Here is a 26831-nt window from a genome sequence, read left to right as displayed (position 1 = left end):
ACTGCACAGATTCCAGTTCAAACCACCAGCAACCCGAGCTCCAGATCCAAACATCTGGAAGCCTTCAGTGCCTGAGACCCCTCAGCAGCCCTTCTTTCTCTCGAATCCTGATTCCAACACATAGTTCCCACGAACCAGTCATCAGCACTTTGAGCCCTTCAACTGCAAGTCGCCAACTGCCTGCAGCCTAAATGGGTCTTTCAGCTCCTGTGACCTTGCTGGTCCGCTGCCGCGGTCACTGTCCTGCAGGATCATCTCCTAAGTTTCTCCCTCACAATGAGGGGTGTTCTCCCTGTTTCTGGTACCCTGCACCAGTCCATAGGTCCCTCAGATTCTGCAACCCCTCATGGTACACAGCTGAGGACAGACACTGCCATCATGGGCACAGACCTCCGGGGTTTCAGGATTTAAAAAAAATATCTTTAGCAGCTTGTACAGAGCTGTCAGCATTAGCACCGGGCAGTAGGTCCCTGCAGAGCAGTGCTGTGTTTCTGCTCTCTGCTCTCCTGGGTCCGCACAGCTCCATTACAGCAGCGTCTCCATTTTAAAAAATATTGTGTCTTTTTACACATTCAATAGATTAACCAAACAAACAACAAATTCTTGGCTGAGGTAATTTTCTCTCCCATTCTCCAAAGACTTGATTTAGCAACTCTTCCTTTAGATTCCAATCTCAACTTCACTAAAATTAAAATCAGTAAACTAACTTAGCCTTGTATAATCCATGTAAAATGTAAGTAAGTTGAAAGCACCTTTTAAATAAAACATTTCAGTTTATATCTCAGCTGAGTGATTTTCCCCCTTCCCATTGAGAAGGTTCATGAGTGTGAGATCATGTACATCTTCCCTCCTACTGTTATCAGATGCCTGAACGTACCTCACGACTATAAAATCATTTGCTCTGTGCCATCTCTGCACTCTGCATCTCTACACTTCATTAAGTAAGAGATGTCTAAATTTTAAAATTTAGTCATTCACCATGAGCCAATTACACCCAATTAACCGACAACCCTGGTACATTTTGAATGCTGGGAAGAAACCAGAGTTCCCGGGGAAATCCATGCAGACACGGAGAGAATATACAATCTCCTTACAGTCAGTGTGGAATTTGAACCCTGGTACTGATCGCTGGTGATGTAACAGAGTCAAACTAACCATACTCCCTGCCTAGCTAAACTACCCATAAAAAAAAAACCACTTTGTATCACTAAATTTTTTAAACCTTATCTTGGTACATTTGACACATAAACTTGAATTTGAACTTACCAAGAAGCAATAATTTCACAGTTCTGGCTTCTTTCTCTGCATCTTCTTGGAGTTTCCTTTCCAGTTCTTTTGACTTCTTGGTAAGCTCCTTGTCCTCTGCGCTCGCTCCACTCCCCATTTCTGAAGCTGCGGTCACTTCCAGTGCAATAGAAGGTCGGAGCTGTTCAGATGAAGACAAAAATGAAGTTCTTCCACAGTGAGTGGTTGGGATTCCTTCCAATTTTTGTGTTAAAGCTCCAAAAGGATCTTGCTGCAGCAGCCGATGTTCCAACACATCAATGCACACACAAAACACTGCTGTCAAGACCTTTCCTCTTCGCTCTTTTGACTTATCCTTCTTCTAACCTAATCATTTAGTTGGGATTATTGGTTATAAGTAACCACCTGAACGGGGAAATCCAATTAAAACCAAGGAGATCTGAAGGTGACATATTCGACATGATATGATCAGATTTCCAAAGGGAAAAACAAGCAAATAATTGTTGATGGAAAGGTCCTATACAGAACCTCAGGGCAGTATTTCTTAAATGAATTAACCACCTTTGCATTAGTCCATCTTGCTGCTGGCATCCTATGTATTGTTAGGTCTGCTTTGTTCATGAATGAGTGAGACAAACACCAGACTGAGTCGAAATCAGGGTTCTTTGTTCTTTATTACCGGATTGTAACACTTGCAACTAACCATGTTAGTTGGAGAATGCATTCTGCCGTTATCAGCAAAATGGTGATTTTTTATACCCTTGGATACGTGCTTAGAACATCATCATATCATTACTTGTCCAATGACTAAAACTGTTGCTATCCTTTCCCTGCTAGCTTCCTGCCTCTCAATCCATCAATGTCTCTCTTATCTTGTAAGTACAAGGATGCATTCACATCTTGTTACAGCCCTGTACAGGGTAACTCCTTACACATTCCCATCTCATGATGTTTTACCTTACAATATTCAAAAAACAAATTGATTGCTGTTTGTGTGTCAGTGAAAAGCAAGATTTTTGTTTTTATTATTATTTTATGGGATAAGAACATTTCTGGGATGGACAGCAGTTTACCCATTCTTCACCATGAAGAAGGGCTCAGGCCTGAAACGTTGGTTGAAATATGAACCCGTCCTCATCGAGGAGTCAGCAGTGAAAAGGGTTAAGAACTTCAAATTCCTGGGTGTCAATATCTCTAAGGATCACAAAGAATCACGAAGAAGGTTGGCAGTTAGCTCAACGCTTTTACAGTGCTGTCGATCGGGACTTGGGTTCAAATCCCACACTGTCTGTAAGGAGTTTGTATGCTCTCCCAGTATCTGCTTGGGTTTTCCCTGAGGGCTCCCATTTCCTCCCACCGTTCAAAATGTACTGGGGGTGAAGGTTAATTGGGTGTAAAAATTGGGTGGCACAGACTCGTGGGTTGAAGTGGCCTTTATATCTAAGTTTAAATTTAAAAGCTCACCAGCAGCGATACTTAATGAGGAGTTTTTGTACAGTACCGAAGACTCGTGCAAACTTCTACAGATGTACCATCGAGGGCATTCAGACTGGTTGCATCACTGTCTTGTATGGAGGTACCAATACACAGGACAAGAAAAAACTATAAGAAAGTTGTGAACTGTTAGGTCTGCTTTGTCCATGAATGAGTGAGACAAACACCAGACTGAGTCGAAATCAGGGTTCTTTGTTCTTTATTACCGGATTGTAACACTTGCAACTAACAATGTTAGTCGGAGAATGCATTCTGCCGTTATCAGCAAAATGGTGATTTTTTATACCCTTGGATACGTGCTTAGAACATCATCATATCATTACTTGTCCAATGACTAAAACTGTTGCTATCCTTTCCCTGCTAGCTTCCTGCCTCTCAATCCATCAATGTCTCTCTTATCTTGTAAGTACAAGGATGCATTCACATCTTGTTACAGCCCTATACATTCCCATCTCATGATGTTTTACCTAACAGGAGTACAAGGACACCTCCCCTTCTTGTTACAGCCCTGCACAGGGTAACTCCTTACACATTCCCATCTCATGATGTTTTACCTTACAGGTTGCATCACTGTCTTGTATGGAGGTACCAATACACAGGACAAGAAAAAACTATAAGAAAGTTGTGAACTCAGCCTGCCCCACCATGGGCATCAGTGTCCACTTCATTGAAGATATCTGCAAGAGGTGGCGGCTTAAGAAAGCAGCCTCTATCCTCAAGGACCCTCACCATGCTCACTTCACACTGCTACTATCGGGAAGGAAGTACAGGAGCCTGAAGACACACACCCTGTCATGCAAGGACAGCTCCTTCCCCTTTGCCACCAGATTTCTGAATGAACAATGAACCACAGACGCTACCTCACTTTCTCCTATTTTTGCGATAATTTATTTACTTTGAAATGTAATTTTAGAGCAATATTTACACTGTGACGCTGCCAGAAACCAACAAATTCTGTGACAATGAATTCTGATTCTAATATCTTTACCTCCTATGGACACTGCAAAACTTGTTGAGTTCCTCCAACATTTTTGGGCTTTTGCTACCTCACCCATTTCTTTGTCGAGCCTTGGAAACAGGTTGTGAGCTGCCTCCCTGAATTCTGTTACAGGTGCTCCATTGGTTCTGTTGATGGGAAGTTAATGGTAACGTTTATTGTCGTACACATTGTACGATGTACACATGCACCAAAATTCTTGCTTGCTGCAGCGAAACAAGAAGTTGCGGGAAAAAATCTGTAATAGTAAACAATTGACTTTTTGTTTAAAAAAAGACAGAAAATGCAATTAAATACAGTTACTGTTTAAATATGCACCAGGATTTAAACCCAGTAATGATATTTTTCCGAGTCAGGATTCTGTGTGACTTGGTGAAGATGCTACAGCTGGTTAATTGAAGCTTCTGAAAATATCATCCAAGTGGTGGAGTTTGCAGATTTGGGTGTGTGGTCCATTCAGAAGGCAACAACACTCCTTCATGATAGCTGTATAATTAATCTCCAAAATGTTCTTGTTGGGACAGGTCATTCATCTGCTCCATCCTGTTCTGCAATGGTTGTTCAATACTCCTCGTCCACTTTCCCCAGACCCCTTCATTCCCTGACCGCTTAGAAAAATAATTCAATTTTAAATTAACAGAACGATTCTGTACACAGCCCTCTGTGGCAAAGGAGTTCTAAAAACTCTCTCCCCTCATGAAGAGAAATTCTCATTTCAATTTTAAATGGAAATTCTCTTTCAGGATGTATATTCGCACGGGAACTGCCCAAGTCCGCAAGGAACTGCAGAGAATTGTGAATGCAGTTCAGACCATCACAAAAGACCCGTCTGCTTCATCGACCCAGTCTACACTTCCTGCTGCTTCAGAAAAACGCCAAATGGTCTACCCATTCTGGCCCATGAGTGCGAGTTCACGCACCAGCAGATTCAAGGACGGTTTCTTTCTGGCCATTAACAGAAGCCTGAATGACTCCACACTTTTAAAATATGTGGCCTTTGCAGTGTTCTAACTGATCTTTCTCTGTCAATCTGCACGCTCGGTTTTTACTACTGTACTGTATATGGGCTGACTTGCATGCTAAACCGACTTTCACACTGCAGCTCAGTACACATGATATCAAACCTGAACTTCAACTTTATTCTGAGGCCATGGTCTTTTGTCTGGATTCTCCTATGAGGCAACACATAATTTACCCCATTTCACCCCAAAGAATCATACATGTTTGAATCTTGTATAGATTTCATAAGATGGCCCCTTATTTTTTCTTAATTTCAATGAGTTCTAAACTATTTATGTATTCCTCACAGGACGATCTGTTCATATCTGGGAGCATCCTTGTGAACATTCCATGGCATTATTAACTGTCTATAGAACGGGGGCTGAAAACTGAATGCAGTTCTATGCATTGATCTCAATTGTAACTTGCACATTTCAGTAAGACTTCCCTAATAGACCATTCCCCTTGAAATAGATCACCTTTCCCTTTTACCTGCTGCACTCTGTGCAACTTCCTCAGCAGATGGTCTCCAAAATTCCTTCTGCTGCCAATTTCTGCTGATATTCTCCATCGAAAGTCACTCTTTCAAAATGACCAACTTAATCTGAGCTCAAATCTCTGTTGAAGGAACAAAAACTCCAAAACAACAACCGAACATACTGGAGACAATGGAAATACTCAGCAGGTTGGGACTCGTCTGTGGGATGAGAAACAGAGCTAATACTTCAGGTTGAAGACCCTTCATCAGAGAAATTTTTACATTTTTTAAAATGTTATTTACAGCATGGTAGAAGCCGATTCTAGCCATTAAAGCCCATGTCACCCAATAACACACAAATTAACCTACAATCCCCAACGTTTTGAATGGTGGGAGGAAACCAGAGCACCCAACGCAGATACATTGAGAACGTACAAACTCCTTACGGACAGCGCGGGATTCAAAACCTGGGTCACTAGGGCTGAAATAATGTTGTGTTAACCGCTATGCTAATCGCACTAAGCTTGACAATTGAGTGATTTGAAGTGTTTTATTGTTATGTGCACTGAGATAGAGTAAAAATCTTTGTTTTGCGTGCTATCCAGGCAAGTCAACACAGAAACAGAAACTCCATATTGTTAGAATGTGACTCATAACATATATTTTTGCTCATCTGTTACACCATTTTGCAGAAACAATTTGGTCACTCCCATTTCACAAAAGCACTTGGAATGTATAACATGCCCCTTGTCAACAAGGGAAGAGCATTGGCTTATTTTCATGTATTCTAGATAAATGGGAGCCCATTTCATCCTTTCTATCTGTATGAGTGGACCAGAACTATTCCCAGTAACTATTTTAGTTTGTGAAACATTAAAAGTTGTTATATTGTTAGTTTTCCATTAAGTGGTGTGATGTAGAGAAGACTTTGTCTATGCCAATCCCATCCACTTTAATTGTTTGTGATAAATGGAATACATAACTAGCAGTGTAACCAGGCAACTTCACCTGTAGCCAAGATTATGGAGCACTTCGGATTGCTCAGGTTACAGGTCAGCCTCCCCTGTGAAGCAACCTGGAGAGTGAGAGTGTCAGGGACGACCCTTGAACAAATCCCCAACATTGATTTTTTTAAAAATCCAGATTCCACACTGGCTGCTCTCCTGGTGTGCGGCCTCACTCCAGCACCACCTCAAGCAGGGCGAGCACTCTGGTGTATATTTAAGCTGCTGAGAAAGACCTGAGGCCCGCTCCACGCAACCAATACTTGTCGCGAGGCCCAGTGTGGAGCAGATTATCATGATGTCCCAGTAAAAAGCTAAAGCAGGCCATCAAAGCTTAATAAGTTTTAGCAGGTTGATGGAAGGAACCCGATTAAACCTTATACTCTCCCGCAAGCTTTCGAGGATTTGTCGCCTTTGGCAACTGTCAGATGTGATCAGTACTGCCTTTATTGTTGGCTCACAGCTGTCAGAGCTTCTCAGACTTTATCTCTGTCAGTCCTGTGTAAAAGCTGTCCACAGACAAATTGCAATAAGAAGGCATAGAGTAAAGAAACAACATTCATCAGGTTGAGTTCCTGACCAGAATTGTTGCCTGCCTCCATGCAATGATCATGGTTTGCTTGCAGAGGTGTGTTCTTGGTTCTTAGCAATCCTATCTGACAGACATTTGCTTAAATGCAGCATTTTAAATTTATTGAAATTCTTTTTGCCAAACCTTCATCCTCTTTTGAACATCGACACCTAGTGCAGCTAGATCTCTCCAGGTACTTTCAAGAAGACGCAGAATCTCATCTATTGGCTATGGGTATTCAATGGACTGCTCTCCTGGGTCCGCACAGCTCCATTACAGCAGCGTCTCCCTTTTTAAAAATATTGTGTCTTTTTACACATTCAATAGATTAACCAAATCAGATTAATCCCAAGCCTGTGGCAGATCTGAATCCCAAGCAGGTAGGCTTCCAGGAAGGGGTATCAGAATCACTGACTGGAAGAATTTCCTGCATCAGTTACTATACTGTAGAAATTGTGCCTGCTCATGGGGTAAAATTATCTCCTATTTATGGCTATAAATCTTGGTGATAAGTATCTGAACCCCATTTTAAAAGTTGTTGGGACCCTTACAGAACTGAGAATTCTAACTTTAAAACAGAAAATGCTGGAAATCCTCAACAGGTCAGGTCACAGCCATGGGAAGAGAAACAAAACAAACATTTCAGGTCCAAGTCCTTTCATCAGAGAAACGTAATGTTTCGAACGTTGGATAATGAACAAGGCCTTCTCAGCTTAATCTTCTTTGTGTGGACAAAACTGCCAAGCTGCCTGGCTTTCTCCAGGACAGTGCTTTGCAACCTTTTCTTCACATACCACCTTAAGTATTCCCTTACTAATCGCAGAGCACCTATGGTATAGGATGTCTGCTGTAGTGTGTTGCCTTCTGAACGAACAGCACCGCCCAAATCTGCAAAGAAACTGCAGAGAATTGTGAATGGAGCTCAGACCATCACAAATAATCCGCCTGCTCCATCGACACTTCCTGCTGCTCCAGAAATTGCCAAATGTTTTTCCCACTCCAGCCACTCTCTCATCTCCCCCACCACCTCTGTGGGAAAGAAGATTCATGAGTGAGAGTTCACGCACCACCAGATTCGAGGGCAGTTTCTTTCCTGCCATTAACAGAAGCCTGAATAACTCCACGCTTGTAAAACACGTTGCCTTTGCTCTGTTCTAAATGATCTTTCTCTGTCAATCTGTACTCTCTTGTTTTTATTGCTGTGTATACGGGCTGACTTGCTGAATTGCACGCTAAACCATCTTTCTCACGGCAGCTCAGCAACATGACAAACTTGAACTTAAGCTCATTCTGAGACCATGGTCTTTAGTCCTGGATTCTCCTTTGAGATGATACATAATTGACCCTATTTAGCCCCAAAGAATCACATATGTTTGAATTTTATGTGAGCAGGTCCCTTAATTTTTTTCTCTATTCAATGAGTTCTAACCCCTATTTATTGTATTCCTCACAGGACAATCTGTTCATATCTGGGATCATCCTTGTGAACATTCCCATAACATTATAGCTGTCCTTAGAATGGGGGCTGAAAACTGAATGCAGTTGTAGACATTGATCTCACTTGTAACTTGCACATTGCAGTAAGATTTCCCCTCATCTTCCATTCCCCTTGAAATAGGGACTAACAATGCATCACTCTGTGTAAGCTTTCTCAGGACATGGACTCCCAAATCCCCTCTGCTGCAGATTTCTGCTGGTATTCTCCATCAAAAGTCTATTCTTTCAAAATGAGCCATTTAATTTCAGCTCAAATCCTATGTCATAGGTGCAGTGTGGTTAGTAGGGGATTACTTAAGGTGGTATGTGAGTGGAAAGAAAAAAGGTTGAGAACCACTGATCTTCGTAGTGTGATGTCCAATTTTAAACCAGCTGTGAGCTTGCCTTGTAGACTGGGCTCTGTGTGTTTGTGGCTCCTATTTTAGCCGATATGTTTCTGAAACACTAATCTCCGTGGTCCTTTCTGCTCTAACAGGGATAACTGGAGAATCATAATTATCAATTATTAACCAATAATTCATAATTAACCTCCTGACTGGAACTCAACCACTGCAGAGGCACATGAATGAACCTTTGGTTTAGTAGCAGAATGTAAGCTTCTGGGTCGGAAGGCTGAGAATTCATCCCTCATTTCTATCCCAGTCGGATTCTGGTTGATACTGTGGATAGTCTTATATCCACCTCCAAATGTTTCATTGATTGTGACACTCAAAGTTGTCTTGGTGCAATTCACTGAGCCACTAGGAGAGTGGAAAGGTGAGTAGGAACATTGCAGGGCCTCAGCCAAGAGAAGCTGATGGGACTCAATGGGTCAGACAGCATCCATGGACAGAAACGGTCATTTGCGTTTCAGGTTGGGACTTTATCAAGACCGAACCTCATGTCTTAACAGACTCTGAATCCTCCCACCAATTTTACAGTGAAAGCCAGAATAAAATAAATGCAGTGAAGCTATAGTACAAGAAGAGGCCATTTGGCCCAACCAGTCTGTGCTGGAATGGACCTTTCATGTGAGGAAATAGAGTCACATCATTCAGGCAATTAATTTGCATTCAATATCATCCCAGAGGTGTGGCCATGCAGTCCATCCAGTTCTGCCAGCCCTTTCTTCCTCTGGCTCCAATTCAATATTTTCAACATTGCCCAAGTTACTTCCCCACCCTTTGGCCCCAGAGGTGAACCCCACGATTCGCCACCATGTGGTTTCTGCTTATTGTAACTCGAAATGACAGCTGAGAGGTAGGTACTGGGCTGAGGATTCATGAAGGAAAAAACTATAAGCAAGACAGAAAGCCATCGGTTCCCCCTCAATTAACTTTGGTGTGGGTTCACTCTTCCTAGGCCCAGTTACACTTCACAGCCTTGTCCATGGGATCAAATATCCATTGAAAGCATTGGGCACCAGTGATCAAAAGTAACACATTCTTGCGCATTTTTCTTCATCTTTTATTCTTTGTTGTGTAAACCAATCCTTTGATCAAAAGAACATGCATCATATTCCAGAATGGCATCAGTAATAAATATTGGGCTTCCCCACCAGTGCAATTGAGTTTTTGAGGAATCGAGATTTTTTGTGCATTGTTTAACAATATTAGATTGTGAATCAGTACCGTGGACATATAGAAAAACAGATATTGAAAATGTAGATTCATCTGCAGAAATTAAATCTGTCATGTAAAACACAAGGCCAGAAATATAGCAGGGAGATATTTTGTGTGTATGACTAGATATAGATAGCAATTCACTTTTAATGCATTTCCTAAGGCACCAAATGGAGAACATTAATGTTTTTTTTTCCCATCTTAGGGGCGTCAAGGACAAAAGGGCACAACTTCAGATTGAAGGACGCCCATTAAAAACAGAGATGCGAAGGGATTTCTTTAGCTAAAGAGGTATGATCCTCTGGAATTTGCTGCCATGGGTGAATTTAAGGAAGAGACTGATAGCCATCTGAATATTCAGGATATCAAAGGTTATGGGGAGGAGGCAAGGGAGTGGGGCAAGGGAGTGGATCAGCTTATGATGGAAAGGTGGAATGGACTCGATGAGAAGAATGGCCTACTTCTGCTCCTATATCTTATGGTCTAATTGATGTGGTCAAAACCAAGATTTGATATTGTAATCAATACCGATACTTCAGTTAATTCACAATGGTTAAGAACATTGAACTGTCAGAGGTTTCACCTTTAGAATAAAGCAGTAAATGAAAACAGAATCAATCTGGTTAGGTGGACAAGAGGCAGAAGCCAGTGAACCTTGAATCCCTTAGTTTACCTTCACTCCTTAATCACCATAATTTAAAAAAAGGTTAATTGGTAACTCTAACATTTTTCTGTGCAGAATATTATTATCTCATTTCTAAACATTTCAGGTCCAACAGTCACCATTAGCCACAAAGTTCTCTTGGATGTCCCAAGAATTCAAAAGTCCTTTCCTTCTTCATTAGGTGGCCTTTAGTTTTGTCCAGGATGGGGAAAGGCTTTGCACACTCATCCCCAGGGAGCTAAATGCATTGGGCAGTGCCCATGGTAACATAGAATGGACATTACCTCTGGTTATAGATGGCATTCCAGTAAGGTACAAGCTCCTGATGTCCAATAGTTAACCTTTTGACTGCTTACATCTTCACCAGTTCCTGGCTATTAATGTCGAGGACATTTGTACAAGAATTAAAAGGTTGAAGGTCCATCCTCATCCATGATCTAACATGTTATCACAAGGGAGTTTTTCACAACCTGTTGTCTCTCACTTTGAGATGAACTTTTGTCCAGTAATTCACATGACGCCAACTCTTTGTGGAGAACATTCAGCGTGTCCAAGGAACCCATTGTTTCTGTAAAGCAGAAAGTAAAGGATGTTTAACTACAACAGAAAATAAATCAGCAATTTCTCTATTGAGAAATGACTCGCTGTTGTGACCTCCTCACCATCTTCAACACCATGACAGGCATCCAAAGTGTTCAATAAGATTTTCCCCAAAGCTCGTCTGGATACATTCTGTGAGGAAAATAAAGATAACCCATGAGTTGAAATGTAAAATATCAATGAGAAAGATTAGGGTTGGAGCAGAAAGAAATCAAGGTACTTCACCATACTACGGCAGTACGATAAGCGTTGTGGTTATAGTACAACGTTAGAACAGCAATCAGGACCAGGGTTCAAATCCCGCACTGACTGCAAGAAGTTTGTACGTTCTCCGTGACTGTGTGGGTTTCCTCCGGATGCTCCGGTTCCGTCCCACCATTCAAAAAGGTTGCAGGTCAACTGGGTGTAATTGAGCAGCATGGATTTGTAGGCCGAAAGCGCCTGTTATGGTGCTGTATGTCTACATTTTTTAAAATTAATTTAATTTCAGGTGACAGACTGTAAAACTCTCTTTTGCTTCTCTTTCTCTGACCGTAAGAGGAGCTTCAGGCAATGTCTGCCGGCGGCGAATATGTCTGCCGGCGGCGAATATGTCTGCCGGCGGCGAATATGTCTGCCGGCGGCGAATATGTCTGCCGGCGGCGAATATGTCTGCCGGCGGCGAATATGTCTGCCGGCGGCGAATATGTCTGCCGGCGGCGAATATGTCTGCCGGCGGCGAATATGTCTGCCGGCGGCGAATATGTCTGCCGGCGGCGAATATGTCTGCCGGCGGCGAATATGTCTGCCGGCGGCGAATATGTCTGCCGGCGGCGAATATGTCTGCCTTAACTGAAGATGAAAACAAATTCCGTGTAATACTTCACTATCTTTATTAGATGATGATAATTTGAATCTTGAAACTAGTGTGGCCAACAGGAAATGTATTACCCACTTTTATCTGCTCCTCATTGAGTTGCCAGCAACAACAAAGTTATGGCAAGACCTAAATGGGACCTTGCATATGAAGAGGGTGAATGGGTGTGGTCTTGAGATGAATGCAACAGAAAGGCAAACACAAAAGCTTCCAGCTTTATATGATCTCTGAAATTGTTAAGTATCTTCCATTGGAGGGGTTTATAAGCAGCAGACCCCTACTAACACCTATACTGATCAAACTTGGCATTCTATTGTATGAATGAGTATGCAATGAACTCAAACCAAAAGCCTAACTGCATCCATCCAGCATGTCAACAGAGTCGACATAATTAGGCCGGGCGGTGAAGAAGGTACTCGGCAAAGGTTGCCTTCATTGTTCGGAACATTGAGTACAGGAGTTGGTGAGACCACTCTTAGAATATAAAATCACAAGGGGGTAAGATAAGGTAAAAGTTCGCAGATTAGGGGAGTCCAAAACTAGAAGGCATAGGTTTAAGTTGAGGGGGTCATGTCTAAATTTAAAAGGGACCAGAGAGGCACCCTACTTATACAGAGAATGGTGCATATGAAGAAAGATCTGATAAAAAGAAGCCTTAGAGAAGGTTACAATAATAGTAAGTAGAAATTCTGCTCATTAGGAGAAAGAATCTATGGGTTATTTGTGATGTCATGTACTCTGACAATAAATCTGAACTTTGAATGAATGTTTAACTACTTGGACAGGTTAACGGACAGAAAAGGGCGAGAGGGATATGGCCCAAATATGTGCAAGTGGTACTAGCTCAGATGGACAACTTGACCAGCATGGAGAATTTAGGGTCATGGGCCTGTTTGTATGCTTATGGCTCTCAAGTCCTGATCCTCGATTGTGACTGGGTCAGTGTTGTAGGCTGAAAAATATGAGCCAGCTTATTCATTGGGTCCACTTCCATTCACAATCATGGGAGATGCACACACACTTCGTAATCCATTCTCTTCCCCCATCTTACAGACTCCTCTTTTAAGGATGTGTAATTAATAATAATGCAAAGTAATTGAACTGGTATTAGGTTCAAAACAGAATTACTAGTCAGACAGAGATGAGCATGATCTTATATTACAACAAAGGTTAGACACACAATCTGCTGGCACAAATGAGCTGAAATGTCCCTCAGCAGACGAACCTCCCCCCCCCCCACCCCCACCACAAAGGAGTTAATCTAATCTGACAGACGTGCATTAGATCAAGTTAACAGGAGATATTCTTGGAAGGTCAGAGATAATTACCAACAATCGCAGCTGTTGCAAAAGCTGTAGGACATCAGTCAGCTTGTCCTCCACCAGCGAGAGTCTCACACGATCGGCTTCAACCATCTGCACTTCCATCCGCAGCATCTCCACCTCCTCCCCTTTCAGCTGAAGCTCCTTGGTCATGGAACAGGCCAACTGCAAAAGAAGGCGTGCAGATCAGACCAGGACCAGAGCCACCCGAAGTTCCCCACAGAGACTGCAGAAGCAGGGACTTGCTGCTGGAATTTATAGAAAGAAGCAAACAAAGAAAATCTGTACAATATATGCTGTAATCTATCGGATGTGGGGCCCAATGAGGCAATGCGATTAGTGTAGAGATACACCAAGGATCTCCTGAAGTACTTTGTGCACAGTGCTTCTTTGGTTAACCTCCTATTTTTAAGACAAATGGGTTGCATTTTCTTTAGTAGCGACATACTTGATGATGGGGTTGTGAAATAGTTAGACAGGGAAAAGTCAACAGCATTTTAGATTAATTCAGATTTCTTTGGAATCATTACTTGATTGCAAGGTATTATCTGCTAGGTTGAGCAGTGCACTTTATATAGAAAAGATAAAGGTACATAGCCAACGTTTCGGGCCTGAGCCCTTCATTAAGGTCTGAACAAAATATGGGAGGAGGGGCAGGGGGAAGAGCACAGTCCCACAGGCAGGAGGCAATAGGTGGATATGGGAGGGAGGGCACAGCAGCAAACAGGAGGGGAGGGGATGGATCTATGAATGGAGAGGGATGGGGGTGGAGATCTGGAGGAAAGACAGAGGGATGTGGAAGGGAGGGAGTTCAGGCAATGGGCTTGCAGAAACCGAAGTTGATGTTAATGCCATCCAGTTGGAGAGTGCCCCATTCCCGCACTGATATGTCTGTCCATGGCCTTGACTTGTCAACCCAATGCCACCTGTAAATTGAGGGGCAACACTTAATATTCTGTCTGGATGGCATTAACACCAACTTCTCTGGTTTCTGCTTGCCCACTCCCCGTTCTCCTTTCTTCGCCATCCCTCTGACTTCTTTCCTCCAGCTCTCCACACCCTTCCCTCTCCATTCACAGAACCATCCCTCCTCCCCCTGCTTCCTGATGTGCCCTCTCTCCCTTATCCACCTATTACCTCCTCCCTTTGGGCCTGTGCTCCTCTCTCATCCTTCCCAGCAATCCCCCCCTCCTCCCCCCCCCCCCATTTTGTTCGGGTGTCTGCTTACATTTTGCTCATACCTCAATGAAGGGCTCAAGCACAAACTTTAGTTACGTATCTTTATCTTTGCTATATTGTCTTCCAGGAGCTAAGTTCAGGAATGCCATACAAATTACGCGCTGCGGATTGAGACCCTTCACCTTCACCTGAAATGTTGACTGACCCACTGATTTCTCCAGCAGCTTGGTTTGTCTGTTCCAGTTTCCAGCACTGCAGGATTTGGTGTTTTCAGGAATCTGAGCACACATGCCCCTCTGAACCAGAAGGCTGGGGAGCCGAGATCATTGGAGATTTTGAAAAATGGAGGAATTGAGGGCTATGGGGTAGATCTGCCATGATCAGATTCAAGGTTTGAAGGCCCAGGCAACCTACTCCTCCTCTCTTGTGTTCTTGTGGCAGGCAGACTTCCAAACCACAGCTAGCAGCCTCTCGGATACAATACTCCTCAGAGCATAGGACATCTGCGCTTTATGGCAAGGGGATAATATAAATGCGAACATTTCAAAGCCTGAGATTTAATTCAGAATTTAACAAAATTACTAGCTAATGCTGTTGACATGAATTGAGCAAATAAAGAGAGGAAATCAGGCATGCAAAACCATGCACCGCAGCGAGATGTGTTGAATCCTGTTCAAGCAAGACAATATCAAATAGGCCCTTTGGTTCAACTTGCTCACGTTGACCAAAAATGTCCTACCCACATTAATCCCACCTGCAAGTGTTTGGCCCATCTCTCTCTAAAACCATCCTATGCATGTGTCTGCCCAAATTCTTTCTTAAACATCACAATAGTGTAATAGCTTATAGGTAATATTAAAGCAATTGTCAGACTAGTGCTGGGAGTGGGATGATTGCCAAATGACTTGGGTTGTATAATAAGGGAAGGGGGTGCAGTGATTTATAGATGGAATTCCATAGCTTGAGGCCTTGGACAATGAAATCATGGCCATTTATGGGCGTACGGAGCAGGTGAGACATGAGGAGGGGTCAGTAAAAGGCAGGATTATGAAGGATTTAAACATAAGAATGAGACTGAGGTTAAAGAGGAGAGAGACATCATTTGGAATATACCTTCCAAAAAAAAAACTGGGCAATCAGTGCTAAAATGCAATTATGCTCAAACAAGCTTTGAGGGTGGGTTCAGAGAATGGGCACTAGGGAAAAAAAATTGCATTTATGTAGCATTTTTCACCAGATCATAAAGCACTGACAGCCAAAACAGTGTAACTGTGATTATGACGGAAAAGATTTGCCTGGATCAGTCTTACAAAAAGCAGTGTGCAAATTATGCCATGGTCTGCATCGATGGGACAGGTGATGAACTAAATATTGGACAGGATTCCAGGGAGAAATATATCAAAGCATTAATGCTGAACTTTTTGGGTTGACCCAAGATATTACCACCATCCAACCAGTGCAACCTCTGACCCTGTGACATTTCTTCAAATGATTTCTTTGGCACAGACTAGAAGGGACAAAGGGCCTGGTTCTGTGTTGTAATGTTCTGTGGCCCAGAATTTTGTCCTCAGTTCAATGGTGCGGGACTTGAATGTTGATCTGCTACCCACATGCTTGATTTTTTATCTGAGAGGAGGGAGAGTGATAGGGATACTGGGATTGAGAGAGAAATTAAGGGGATAGAGAAGAAGAGGCTTGTGGAAAATTAGAGAGGCAGCTTGTGGGAGGGGGGATAAGAGAGCAGTTCAGGGTGGTCTCAAAGGTGAGTCCTGAATCAATCCTTACAATGACAGAGAGATAAATTGAGGTCATGACCATAGACTTCATCACATTAAAAAAAAATCAATAATCACATTGACTGATTTATATTCTAATCACAATACAGATTCTTGATTGTCAGCAGAATCCGAATCCTAAATGGCCCAGTGCAGAAGTGTGGACAATTAAGATGGCAGGTTTAATGGACTAGAACCCTTCAGCTTGCAAGACACAAGAATCTGAAGTATCCTACTTGTAATTATATCCAGCCTGGCATCTTGCCCCAGGTCTTGTCAACTCTTCAGCTCAGCCAATGCCCTGTTCCCTGCTGTATTGCTCTTTGGCTGGTGTGACTTCATGACTCTCACCACTGCACTCTGGATCCTGACTGACATTCTGGACTAATGAGTAAATCAGATGTTGGCCTATTGAAAACCTGGATGCCAGATTGTATCATAGTAAGGTGATACAACCACTACTATAGCTGTACTCCTACCAGCCTACTGCAGGGGGCAACCACTGTATCTGCAGGTAGGCAACCTGGGAGAATGGCCCCACCTGCCAGCTGTCAATCATTAGCCTGTGTTAAGACTCGAGTGGCCCTTTCCAAAATCAGTCAGGCACATGGAAGTAGAGGTTACACAGACCATGGGTCACCTTTAAGCTGATTAGTACAATCTCCTCGAGTTTTGTGTTTGTTTGCTGCACCACAGCCCACCATACAGAGATTTACTGTAAATGCCTGGAATTTCAGTGGCACAGTGATGGCGAGATTAGTATTATGCAAACTATATATCCGTGGATTCTCCAGCCCTGTGGTGCTCCATTTGCTTGTCTGCTGTTAGAGCAGCAAATCTCTACTGAATCAGTACTGAATCCTTGCCACAAGAAGCCTACCCCAGTCCAAACAATGATCCCTAGCAGCTCGATTCTCAACAAACCTTCTGCACTGTTTTTATTACATGACAATGAAGGAATCTTGCATCTTGCAGTACGTGAGCCCAATTGCCTCAGAACAAACTCCATTCGTGTTTCAATCCACTCAGGGCTTGTGATTTTCTGGTCTTCGTTATTCACTTACTTTGCTTTTCGGATAATGCCCATTGCTCTGAGTCTGTCATTAATTGTTGAAATTACTATTGAACAAAACATTATGAATAAATGCCTTTATGTCCTTGCCCAGCACCATCCCAGATAAAACATTACCAGATGAAACTTTAATGGAATTCTTTATGACATTAGATAGGGGCACAGAATGGAATTGTTTTACAGGAATATGGGCTGAGTAGAGGCAAATGGGACTGTCTCAGATAGGCAATTTTGCTGGCATGGATATCTCTTTATAATCTTATTTGTGACCACCCTACTGTGTAATCTACTCTCAAACTGAAATTTAAGAAAGAATTACTCCAAATTACTGAAAATGCTTCGACTTTTTCAACTAACATTCTTCCGTCAGGTGTATTGAAACAACTTGGCTTTAGGAAAAATTATTTTCTAATGTTTCCTGAGTATCAATGCAGTCCTTGAAATGATCCCTTTTAAATCCTTGGGATGCAGGGTAAGGTAAATGTTTCCACTTGTGGGATAACCGTGAGAAAGGGAACACAATTACAAGAATAGGGACAGTCGTTGAGAAATGAGGTGCCTTGAACTTCATCTCACAGTGAGCAATGAATTGTAAAGTTTCTACCTCAGAGTTGAGGAGCATAAATATTGGGGGAGGGATGTTATTTCAAGAAGTGGATACATTCTTGAATTATTCTGGATTTGAAGGTCACAGGAAACTGGCACTGAGAGGAAATGAGGCCTGGTATAGATCAACTAAGATCACATTGAATGACAGAGCAAGCAAGAGGCTGAATTTCTTACTCCTGCCACTTTCTTAAGTTTGGTGGACAACATGAATTGATGCGAATTGGAGGGGTAAGAAGAGATCATTTTATCTACAAGTGGATGAGTAAATCTATCAATAGTTGTAAATCACTGGTTTTGTCTCATTTGATAAGTATTTGGGAAGAGGTTAGTAATAATTCAAAATTAAGTTTGGTGGACAATAACTTTGTTCATGTGCAGATGAAAGAGAAGGAAAACTTGAGTCCATTTGATTGATCAGCAATGGTCTCTTCTCTATCAGGATTCCTTGAACAATGATCATACCTGTTCTACCTCAACCTGGAACTCTGCCACTTCCTTCTCCTTGTTCTTTAGTTGTGCTGTGAGTTCCTTTTCTCTCACACTGGACACCATGGCACCGCTCCCTTTGTGACGACAGCTGCAGTTATCAGAGAGCAACCTCCGCAACGTGCTGCTGGGACTCCTATTGAAAGTGAGATGAACATATCGTTAATCCTGAGTAAAGAAGCCAATCCTGCAGAATCTGCCTGGTTCCCACACAGCTTGCGTTTGGGAAGGTAGTCAGGGTTTAACGATGATATTTCACAAATACTTGAAAACAAAGTGAAGATTAGGCTTAAATAGGGAATCTATTTATATTTCTTTGACATCCTCATGACATGACGATGACTCAAAGCTCAGCCTTATTGAAATGTTACGCTATAATAACAAGGTGGCGCAACACACAGCATGATCCTATGATTTTGATTAAGTAACGTTACGCGGAGACCAAGGAAAACATTTCAGCGCTTTGAAAAATGCTGTGGGGTCTTTAATGTTCACCTAATCACTGAAGGATTTTATTCCTTCTTGGTCTCCTGCCAGCATTTCATTGGGGTCGACAAATACACTGAGAAGACTCATTTTTATTGTGTATATTGATAATCTGCTGACTATAAGTCCGAGGTACTTACCTCATGAGTCAAGAGAGTTTCTTTGGATTTAATGATCCTGTCTCGCAATTGTGTTGTGAGTGACAGAATTGGAAAAGATGCCCAAGGAATTAATTAGCATTGTAAACAGTGAATTGACTTGACTAACAGTGTTTTTCAACAAAGTAAGGATGCTTCTGAAGCTTGGGTGCCTGCAGTGACTCTGGGATGCACAAGAATTTAAGAGAGTCACTGAATGGAGTGGTGTGGTGCTGTATGACATATCTGACACATTATCCTGCAGCAATGGTTCTGAGTGATGTACAACATATCCTCTTAACAGGAGATGCATTTTGTGAGTAAAATATCTTCAGGAGACCAGGGGATGCATTCACATTTGCAATATTTCTAACATCCTTTCTCCATTTTCCTACCCTATTTGACTTACTTATTGTAGTTCATTTGTTCGTTTATTTTCATTTTGTACCACCTGCTATGTGCATTGAATTGCCTAGATAGCATGCAAAACAGAGCTTTTTATAACCATATAACAATTTATGGCATGGAAACAAGTCATTTCAGCCCTTCAAGTCCATGCCGATTCGCTCAAACAACTCCACTAGATCCCCCCACCTATTCTCCGCCCATAACCCTCCAACCCCCTCCTATCCATGTATATATCCAGCCTCCTCTTAAATAAAAGAATTGACTCAGCCTCAACTATTTCCTCTGGAAGATTATTCCATTCAGCCACCATTGAGTGAAGAACCATCCTCTAATATTTCTCCTAAAATTTTGCACCCTTACCCTCAACTTGTGTCCTCTTGTTTCAACCTCCCCTGCTCTCAAGGGGAAGAGTCTACTTGCATCTAGTCTATCTATTTCCCTTCATAATCTTAAACACCTTTATCAAATCCCTTCTCAACCATCTACGTTTCAATGAATAAAGTCCTAACCTTTTCAATCTTTCTCTATTCTCTAGGTAATTTAAGCCAGGCAACATCCTGGTAAATCTTCTCTGCACCCTCTCCACCTTATCTATATCCTTCCTATAATTTGGAGACCAGAACTGAACACAATATTCCAAACATGGCCTCACCAACACTTCCCAGCTCCTATACTCTATGCTATGATTTATGAAGGCTAGCATACCAAATGCCTTCTTAACCATCTTGTCAACATGGGAATCCACCTTCAAGGAACCCTGCACCATAACTCCAAGATCTCTTTGTTCTTGTGCATTCCCCAATGTTCTCCCCTTTACTACATATGTCCGATTCTGATTATTTTTTTTCTGAAATGAAGCACCTCACACTTCTCTACATTAAATTCCTTCTGCCATCTTTCAGCCCAATTTTCCAGACAAACCAAATCCCTCTGTAATCCCTGAAAACTCCCCTATTTTCGTATCATCTGCTTATTTACTTACCAGTTAACCACCCCATCATCCAAATCATTAATATAAATTATGAACAACATGGGACCTAGCACCGATCCTTGAGGCACGCCGCTCAGAGCATTGGTACATGTGACAATCAACCATTAAATTCCTTACTAGGGTAGGAGTTAACATACAGCAGGATCACCCAACAGTCTATTATGTTCTGGGTGTGTCAAGCCTCAAGGAATATCTTTATCTGAAGAAACTTACTTAACTCAATCGCAACCTCTGATCACCGCAGGCATACAAGATTCTATGATGTCAACCAGCACAAGGATTTTTTCCTCTGCCAGAAATTTTCACTGAACCTTGAACTTCAATCTGACTCTCCAAAGGACTGGATAAGATACATCAAGGAGCTGAGGAGGGATTCAAAGTCAAAGCAAGAACACAAATTATGTTGTCCACATTTAAGGAGTACAGAGAAGGAAAATCAGGGCACTTGGAGTTTTAGGGTTGAGAATCTCACTCACGTTCCACCGTTGCAGCCCTCTCCATTCACAGTCAGCATCTGATGTGGCTGGTCCTCTGAGCCTCCCTCTTCATCAGAACCAACATGACCCTCCACTGCCCTCAGTAATCGTCCTTCATCTGTGGGAAGAGCTGGGGCGTGTGAATACTTTTCTGGAGTCCAATCTGACTTAGACCCATACTGGAGTTATTTCGGCAATGTCAACATTAATAATGATCAGCATTGACAATAAAAATTATTTGTTGTATATAGATTTGTGACCAAATATTACATGACCCTGAGAAGACTTTGTTTGAAGGAAAGACTCTAATCACTAATGAGAACATTAAATCTCATGTTGGCCACGCATGTAAACAATTGTCCAAAACAGGAGTAGCTGGACAAGCAGTAGAACCATGTCCTGCCAGAAATGCAAGACCTGATATACTGTACCTGCCTCCATTTATCATTAAAGCTGAGACTGAACTGTTATTAGCATTTCATGGTAAGTTATAGAGTTCTACAGCTTAGAAACAGGGCTTTCAGCCCAACTTGTCTATGCCAACTAAATAGTCCCATTTGCCTGCATTCAGTCCACATCCCTATAACCCTTCCTATCTATGAACCTGACTAAATGTCTTTTGAACATTGTAATTGTACCCACCTCCACCACTTCCTTGGGCAGCTCATTGCATATATGTCCACCCAGGTCCCTTTTAATTTTCACCTTAAATCTATTCCCTCTACTTTTTCATTCCTTCGCCCTTCCAAAAAGGCTCTGACTATTTACCTTATCTTTGCTCCTCATGTTTTTACAAACCTCTAGAAGGTTCCCCCTTAGGTTCAAACACTCCAGAGACAAAAGTCCTAACCTATCCAACCTCTGCTCATAATTCAAGCCTACCATTCCTGGTAATGTTCTCATGGATCTCAAGTCAAGCTTATTTTCATCTGATTGTACAAGTACAACTCAACGGAACAGTGTGCAAAACATGCGCACACACACACACACGCACAGACAAACATATATATGCAGGAAAAGTATTTTATCTATCAAAATAAATAAATAGATACTGTTTTGTACAAAAGAATGTCTCAGATGGCTAGTGTGAGCAGTTCCTTTGGTCGTTCGTCATTTTCACTGCCCATGGGAAGAAGTCAATAAGAGTCAAGACTAATTTTGATAGTCCCAGGAGACAGATCTTTTCACTTGCCATAAATTCAATTCAAAGGTCCACATGTGTTGCCTCTGCTTGAGTGATTAATTTAATCATTTTGTGCACCAAAAAATTTGCTTAATGTTGTTTTTGGTTAGTTTTTTAGGTAGGTAATCTTACTCAATGCTGAAATTACCTCCATTGTAGGGAGAAAGCCTCATCTGCTCTCTCCTGGTGTCCTGGGCCAGTTCTGCTTTGTCACAACTCCATGCTTGCTGCTGGCAGGGATTCCAGGTGGACTGCTTCTGATTGAACTGTGAATGGTTCTGTAGAGCCAAAGCCGCTTTGCTTTCACCTCCTGATAATCTGAGTTAGAAGAGAAAGGATGTTGTCAGTATTGTGTCTCCTCAATATTGGCTTGAGGATAGAAAATGTGAGGTCTTCGCTTAATATTGTTTTTTTTTCATTACATCACTTAGGTCAACAAGGGGCAGATAGGTCCTTCCCCTGGCAAAAATCTCTATGACCAGAGGACACAAGGTTAAGGGGAGGAGTAAGGCTTTTTGAGGTGAGCTGAGGAAGATATGCTTCACCCTGAGGGTGGTTGCAGTCTGGAACTTCATTGTCTGGAGGCAGGTACTCTCACAGCTCGTACGAATCAACTGGTTGAGTGGTCAATTCTCCATCGGGAAATAATTATGATCCATGGGATGAGTATGGATCAGTTTGATGGTTGGCATGGATACAATGGGCCAAAGGGTCTGTTTTATTCATTATTACGCTGCAACTCTAGCATTCACCCCAAAGACACTCTCCAATGTTTTGTGCAACTTTTTCATTGTACTGAATGGAACACATTCAGAGCCAATCTCAGCCACTCCAAAGATACGATAGGTTGTAAGCAGTGGCAGAATTATATCCTGCAAAGCAACTGAGAGGAGTTTCCCATTTGGCCCTTTGACCCTGTTCCTCTATTCAAGAAATTTCTGTCTGATTTCCCTCAACACCTTTCTCCTGCCCTTTCCCCGTGTGTCTTAATTCTTCTTGTACCTGGTGATCTCAGTTTTGAGTGAAATCAGAGATGGAGACACCTTGGCCCTTTGGAGAATTCCAAAGATCCACCATTAACTGAGTAAAGGAAGTTACTCCACTTTTACTTGTAGGCCACTGTACAGGAGGCAACATGTGTCTGGAGGCAGAAGAGGTCCTAAATCAATACTTTGATTCAGTGTTCACCAGATGGTGGTACCTTGGTCAATAGGAGGCCAGTATAGAACAAATTTATGTACTGGAGCATGTTGAGTTAAGAAAAAGAAAGTTCTGGATCTTCTTAAAAACATTAGGCTTGATGTCCCCGGGACAGGACAAGATATCCCTAGATTACTACAGGAAGCAAGGGAAGAGATTATTGGGACGATGACGATGATTTTTATAACCTCCCAGGCCACAGGAAAGGTACCTATTGATTGGAGAATAGCAAATGTGATCCCCTTGTTTAAAAAGAAGAAGAATCCTGGGAATTATAGACCTGCGATTCTTCTATCAGTGGTGGGCAAACTATTAGAGAGGACTCTTAGGAACAAGAAGCATGTATTAGTGCTTAATAGCACTGTTGCCAACACATACCATCACTTTGCTGATTGAGAGTAGGCTGATTAACTGCAGGCCAATGACATTTGTCCTGATTTTGGTGCACAGATGTCCCTGGATAATTTTGCATGCTGTCAGGTGGTGCATCTATGCAGGAGCAGGTTCGTTAGAGGTTGGTGTTGCTGGAGCCTAGATCTTTAGTACGACAGCCTCCTCTTGGCTCTTTAATTATCCACAACCATGAGTGTCTGTGGTAGGACTGGCTGACCTGATCCATTGCCCCAGTAATCACACCAGGGTCCCAGGAAGGCTACCCAGGTGCTACAGTTTAAAAGAAGGCTACTTTAGACCTCGAACATCACTCAAACTAATTAGTCAGGATTTGGTCAAGTGAGCCACCCATCTGTTCCATCAGCTGCCTTATCATACCAACATTCACAGATCAATTCTGCCCACTAATTATGGGTTACAAGCAGGATTTTAGTCGACAGCCGATGGCCACAAAAAAAACTGTTGGAAAACACAACCAAGTTGAAACCACTTCACTCACTTGAAAGATACATACGATAACTGTTTATGGGGTGATGTCAAATGCAAAATCGTTTTATCAGCTGCTTTGTTCAAAGATGAATCACAATGTAGATTGATTGCGATTTAGTGCATCTGTGCATGAGAGAATCAAAGTTGTTTCACTAGTTCTATTCAATCATTTCCAATTTCAAGGTGGTTTTTATATCGTGATCACAATTTATTCTATTCTGCCACTCCTCTTAAATGTATTTTATTGCTCGATTTAACACCACTAAAACATTAGCCGGGAATTTTAGCCATGACCCAAGATTACCCATTTCAGAAGGAATAATACCCTTGACGAAAGCTGACCACAAATCTCCAGGAGAGGACGGTCTCTCTAATCAATAAACCAATCCGAAGACCGTTCCTATCGTCCTGAATTTCCGATTGGTCCTTACCACTGCCAATCAAACTGCTCCGCAGCAGGACTCCCGCAGCGAAGTTGGAACTTCCTGCTGGCGGGCCGAAGTCCAAAACTATGTAGAACATTAAAAACTTTTACCGAGAATTTCACTGGCAATATAATCATCAAAACCTCTCCCCTGGGTTTGCAATGACATTTCAAGTTGCAAGGAAACAGGTCAGGGATGTTGTTGATGAGCTGGGATGGCCTCGATGGGCCGAACGGCACAATTCATTCAATTAAGCATGCGGCTGTCGTTGCTTTTAGCATGCATGCCGGCAGTCTCTGATCCCTTGAAGGGCTCAAGCCCGAAACGTCGGCTCTGTATCTTTACCTTTGCTCGATAGAGGACACTGACCCGCTGAGCTTCTCCAGCATTTTGTGGGTCAAGTTGCTTTTAGTAGTTGCTTTTTTAAAAACTTTTACAAAGTACCTGCTTGGCTGCAGCAAGTCGGGACGTCGCTGCACATGTACAATGTGCACAGCAAGAAACCCGTCCGCTTCTCGACCGTAAGACGAGATGAGATAGACCAGGATAGCGAGGTTGGGCCGAACGGCCTGATTCTCTGCCCTGTGTGATGGGGCATCCCTCCCACTGACCTGGTCCGCTCCAGTTCTTGCTCCAGCTCCAGGATTCTGTTCTGCAGCCTGGGAATCTGCTTGGCTCCGGCTTCCAGCTCCTTCACCTGCCCCACGGCCACCCGGAGCTGTGCGCTGGCTCGCTCCGCCTTCCCCCGGAGCTGGGCGCTGCGGGCTCGGAGGGCGTCCACCAGCCGACCCCGTTGGTCCAGCAGACGGTGCGCCTGCATCAGCTCCCCCTCCAGCTGCTGACTGAAGCGGATGGCTTCCCGGATCTGGCCATCCCTGGACTCCCGGATCAGCTGCAGCTCCCTCCACACGCTCCCGAATCCAGGGTCACTCCGCCCCGCGCTCCGCTTCGCCCGTCCCGGGGGCACTTGTCCCGGCCAGGTGACCACCTTCTGGAGGGCGACCTGCAGAGCCAGGCAGCGGGCATCGCTGCTCTGCAGAGCTCCCCGGAGATCTTCCACCAGCTCCCGTAGGCTGGCGTTCTCCAGTTCCAGGGAGCCGGGTCTCCCGACGCCCTGGGGGCAGGGGCAAGACGTCCCGTGCGCCTGACTCTCCATCGAGAGGTCGAAGGAGACGCATTCCTTCCTCCTCCTCCGCCTGGGACATCTCAGACGGATTTGCCTCTCGATGTGCTCCGTCTCCTTCCCCACCGGCATCCTCCCCGGGTTGCAGCCGGCTCGCTGGTGCACAGAACCGCAGAGGCGAGCGTGGAATTGGCGGAAGGTGACCGCCTCGGGCAGAGCGGCCAACAGCGGCTCGTCCTCCTCGTCCTGCACCAGGTCCAGCACGGAGCACAGCCGTCGGAAGTCCTCGGCCGAGACCAGGCCGTCTCCCTCATAGCTCAGGTGTTGGAAAATCTCCTGCAGGTACTGGTCGGTCCCCGTGGCCAACACCACGATCTCGTTGTCCTCTTGAGCGCCCTCCGAGCCGAAATAATCGGACAGAGCCCTGACGATCCATGCGCCCCTGCGGACCGGACGAGCCAGCGGTTCGGAGCAACTCCGCATCGCCGGAGAGACGCGACGTGCTCCGGGTCCAAATCCTCCCCAAACCCCGCCGAACGCGGACTGATGGGTTACAAACGCGCGCGTTTCTTCCAAGCGCAAACCTGTGAACTTGGCTTCATTCCACCCCCCCCCCCCCCCCCCCGGGTTTTGTGTTCAGCGTGAACGCTGGTCGGGAGAAGCCCCGTCCCGTGAACTCGCCGAGTCCCCAGGCAAGGTGGAGGAGGCGGGTTCCTCTGCTCGACTTGGCACGGGGCCAGTTTGTGGCTGCAGTTCCCTTTGTGCTCTCCAATCGTTACCCCGTGTTTCAAAAATCGCGCAGATCAGCAATCTCGACGTCCTCACGAGAACATTCAATCCTGCAATTTACCACTCACGAGTAAACCTTTTAAAATCCTGTTTCTATAGAACATTGCAACAGGCTGTGGTGAACTATTTCATCCAGTTCCACAGACCTGCGCCCAGACCATAACCTGTCCATATTTTCAACTCTTTCTTAAATCTTTAAATGGTTTGATAATGATTTTTACTTTTGTCAAAGAAGCAGACTGATCAACTTGCAGAAAAGATTTCCAAAGGCTTTGCTGAAAA

General features: G+C 43.5%; 2 protein-coding genes across 2 annotated transcripts in view; both read right to left on the bottom strand.

The window, feature by feature from the left end:
- Nucleotides 1-1384, bottom strand: part of LOC138765178 (guanine nucleotide-binding protein G(t) subunit alpha-2) — a 32394-nt gene extending 31010 nt beyond the window's left edge. Inside the window, exon 1 of the mRNA XM_069942075.1 lies at nt 1267-1384. Coding sequence (XP_069798176.1) covers nt 1267-1384 — 118 coding nt within the window. The remainder of the gene's footprint in view (nt 1-1266) is intronic.
- An 8323-nt stretch (nt 1385-9707) lies between these two features.
- LOC138765177 (EF-hand and coiled-coil domain-containing protein 1-like) lies at nt 9708-26356 on the bottom strand. The gene is made up of 7 exons (XM_069942074.1): nt 25249-26356; nt 22279-22448; nt 20948-21065; nt 18426-18585; nt 13335-13493; nt 11213-11282; nt 9708-11118 (listed from the first exon to the last, which is right to left on the bottom strand). The coding sequence occupies exons 1-7, from the start codon at nt 26241-26243 to the stop codon at nt 10988-10990; spliced, it is 1803 nt and encodes a 600-aa protein (XP_069798175.1). The 5' UTR covers nt 26244-26356; the 3' UTR covers nt 9708-10987.
- Between the last annotated feature and the right edge of the window lie 475 nt (nt 26357-26831).

Source organism: Narcine bancroftii, chromosome 5 (genome assembly GCF_036971445.1).
Source record: "Narcine bancroftii isolate sNarBan1 chromosome 5, sNarBan1.hap1, whole genome shotgun sequence".
NCBI classification, from domain to species: domain Eukaryota; kingdom Metazoa; phylum Chordata; class Chondrichthyes; order Torpediniformes; family Narcinidae; genus Narcine; species Narcine bancroftii.
Note: the sequence above shows the minus strand (reverse complement) of the source record. Positions and strands in the feature narration are given on the sequence as shown.

Bases quoted from the DNA above. Each gene is read 5' to 3' on its own strand.
- LOC138765177 (XM_069942074.1), bottom strand. From the start codon at position 26,243: ATGCGGAGTTGCTCCGAACCGCTGGCTCGTCCGGTCCGCAGGGGCGCA. The intron at 21,066-22,278 runs GTAATTTCAGCA...CTCTTCCCACAG, and splicing joins GCTTTCTCCCTACAATGGAG to ATGAAGGACGATTACTGAGG. The intron at 11,119-11,212 runs GTGAGGAGGTCA...TCTGCTTTACAG, and splicing joins CTGTCATGGTGTTGAAGATG to AAACAATGGGTTCCTTGGAC.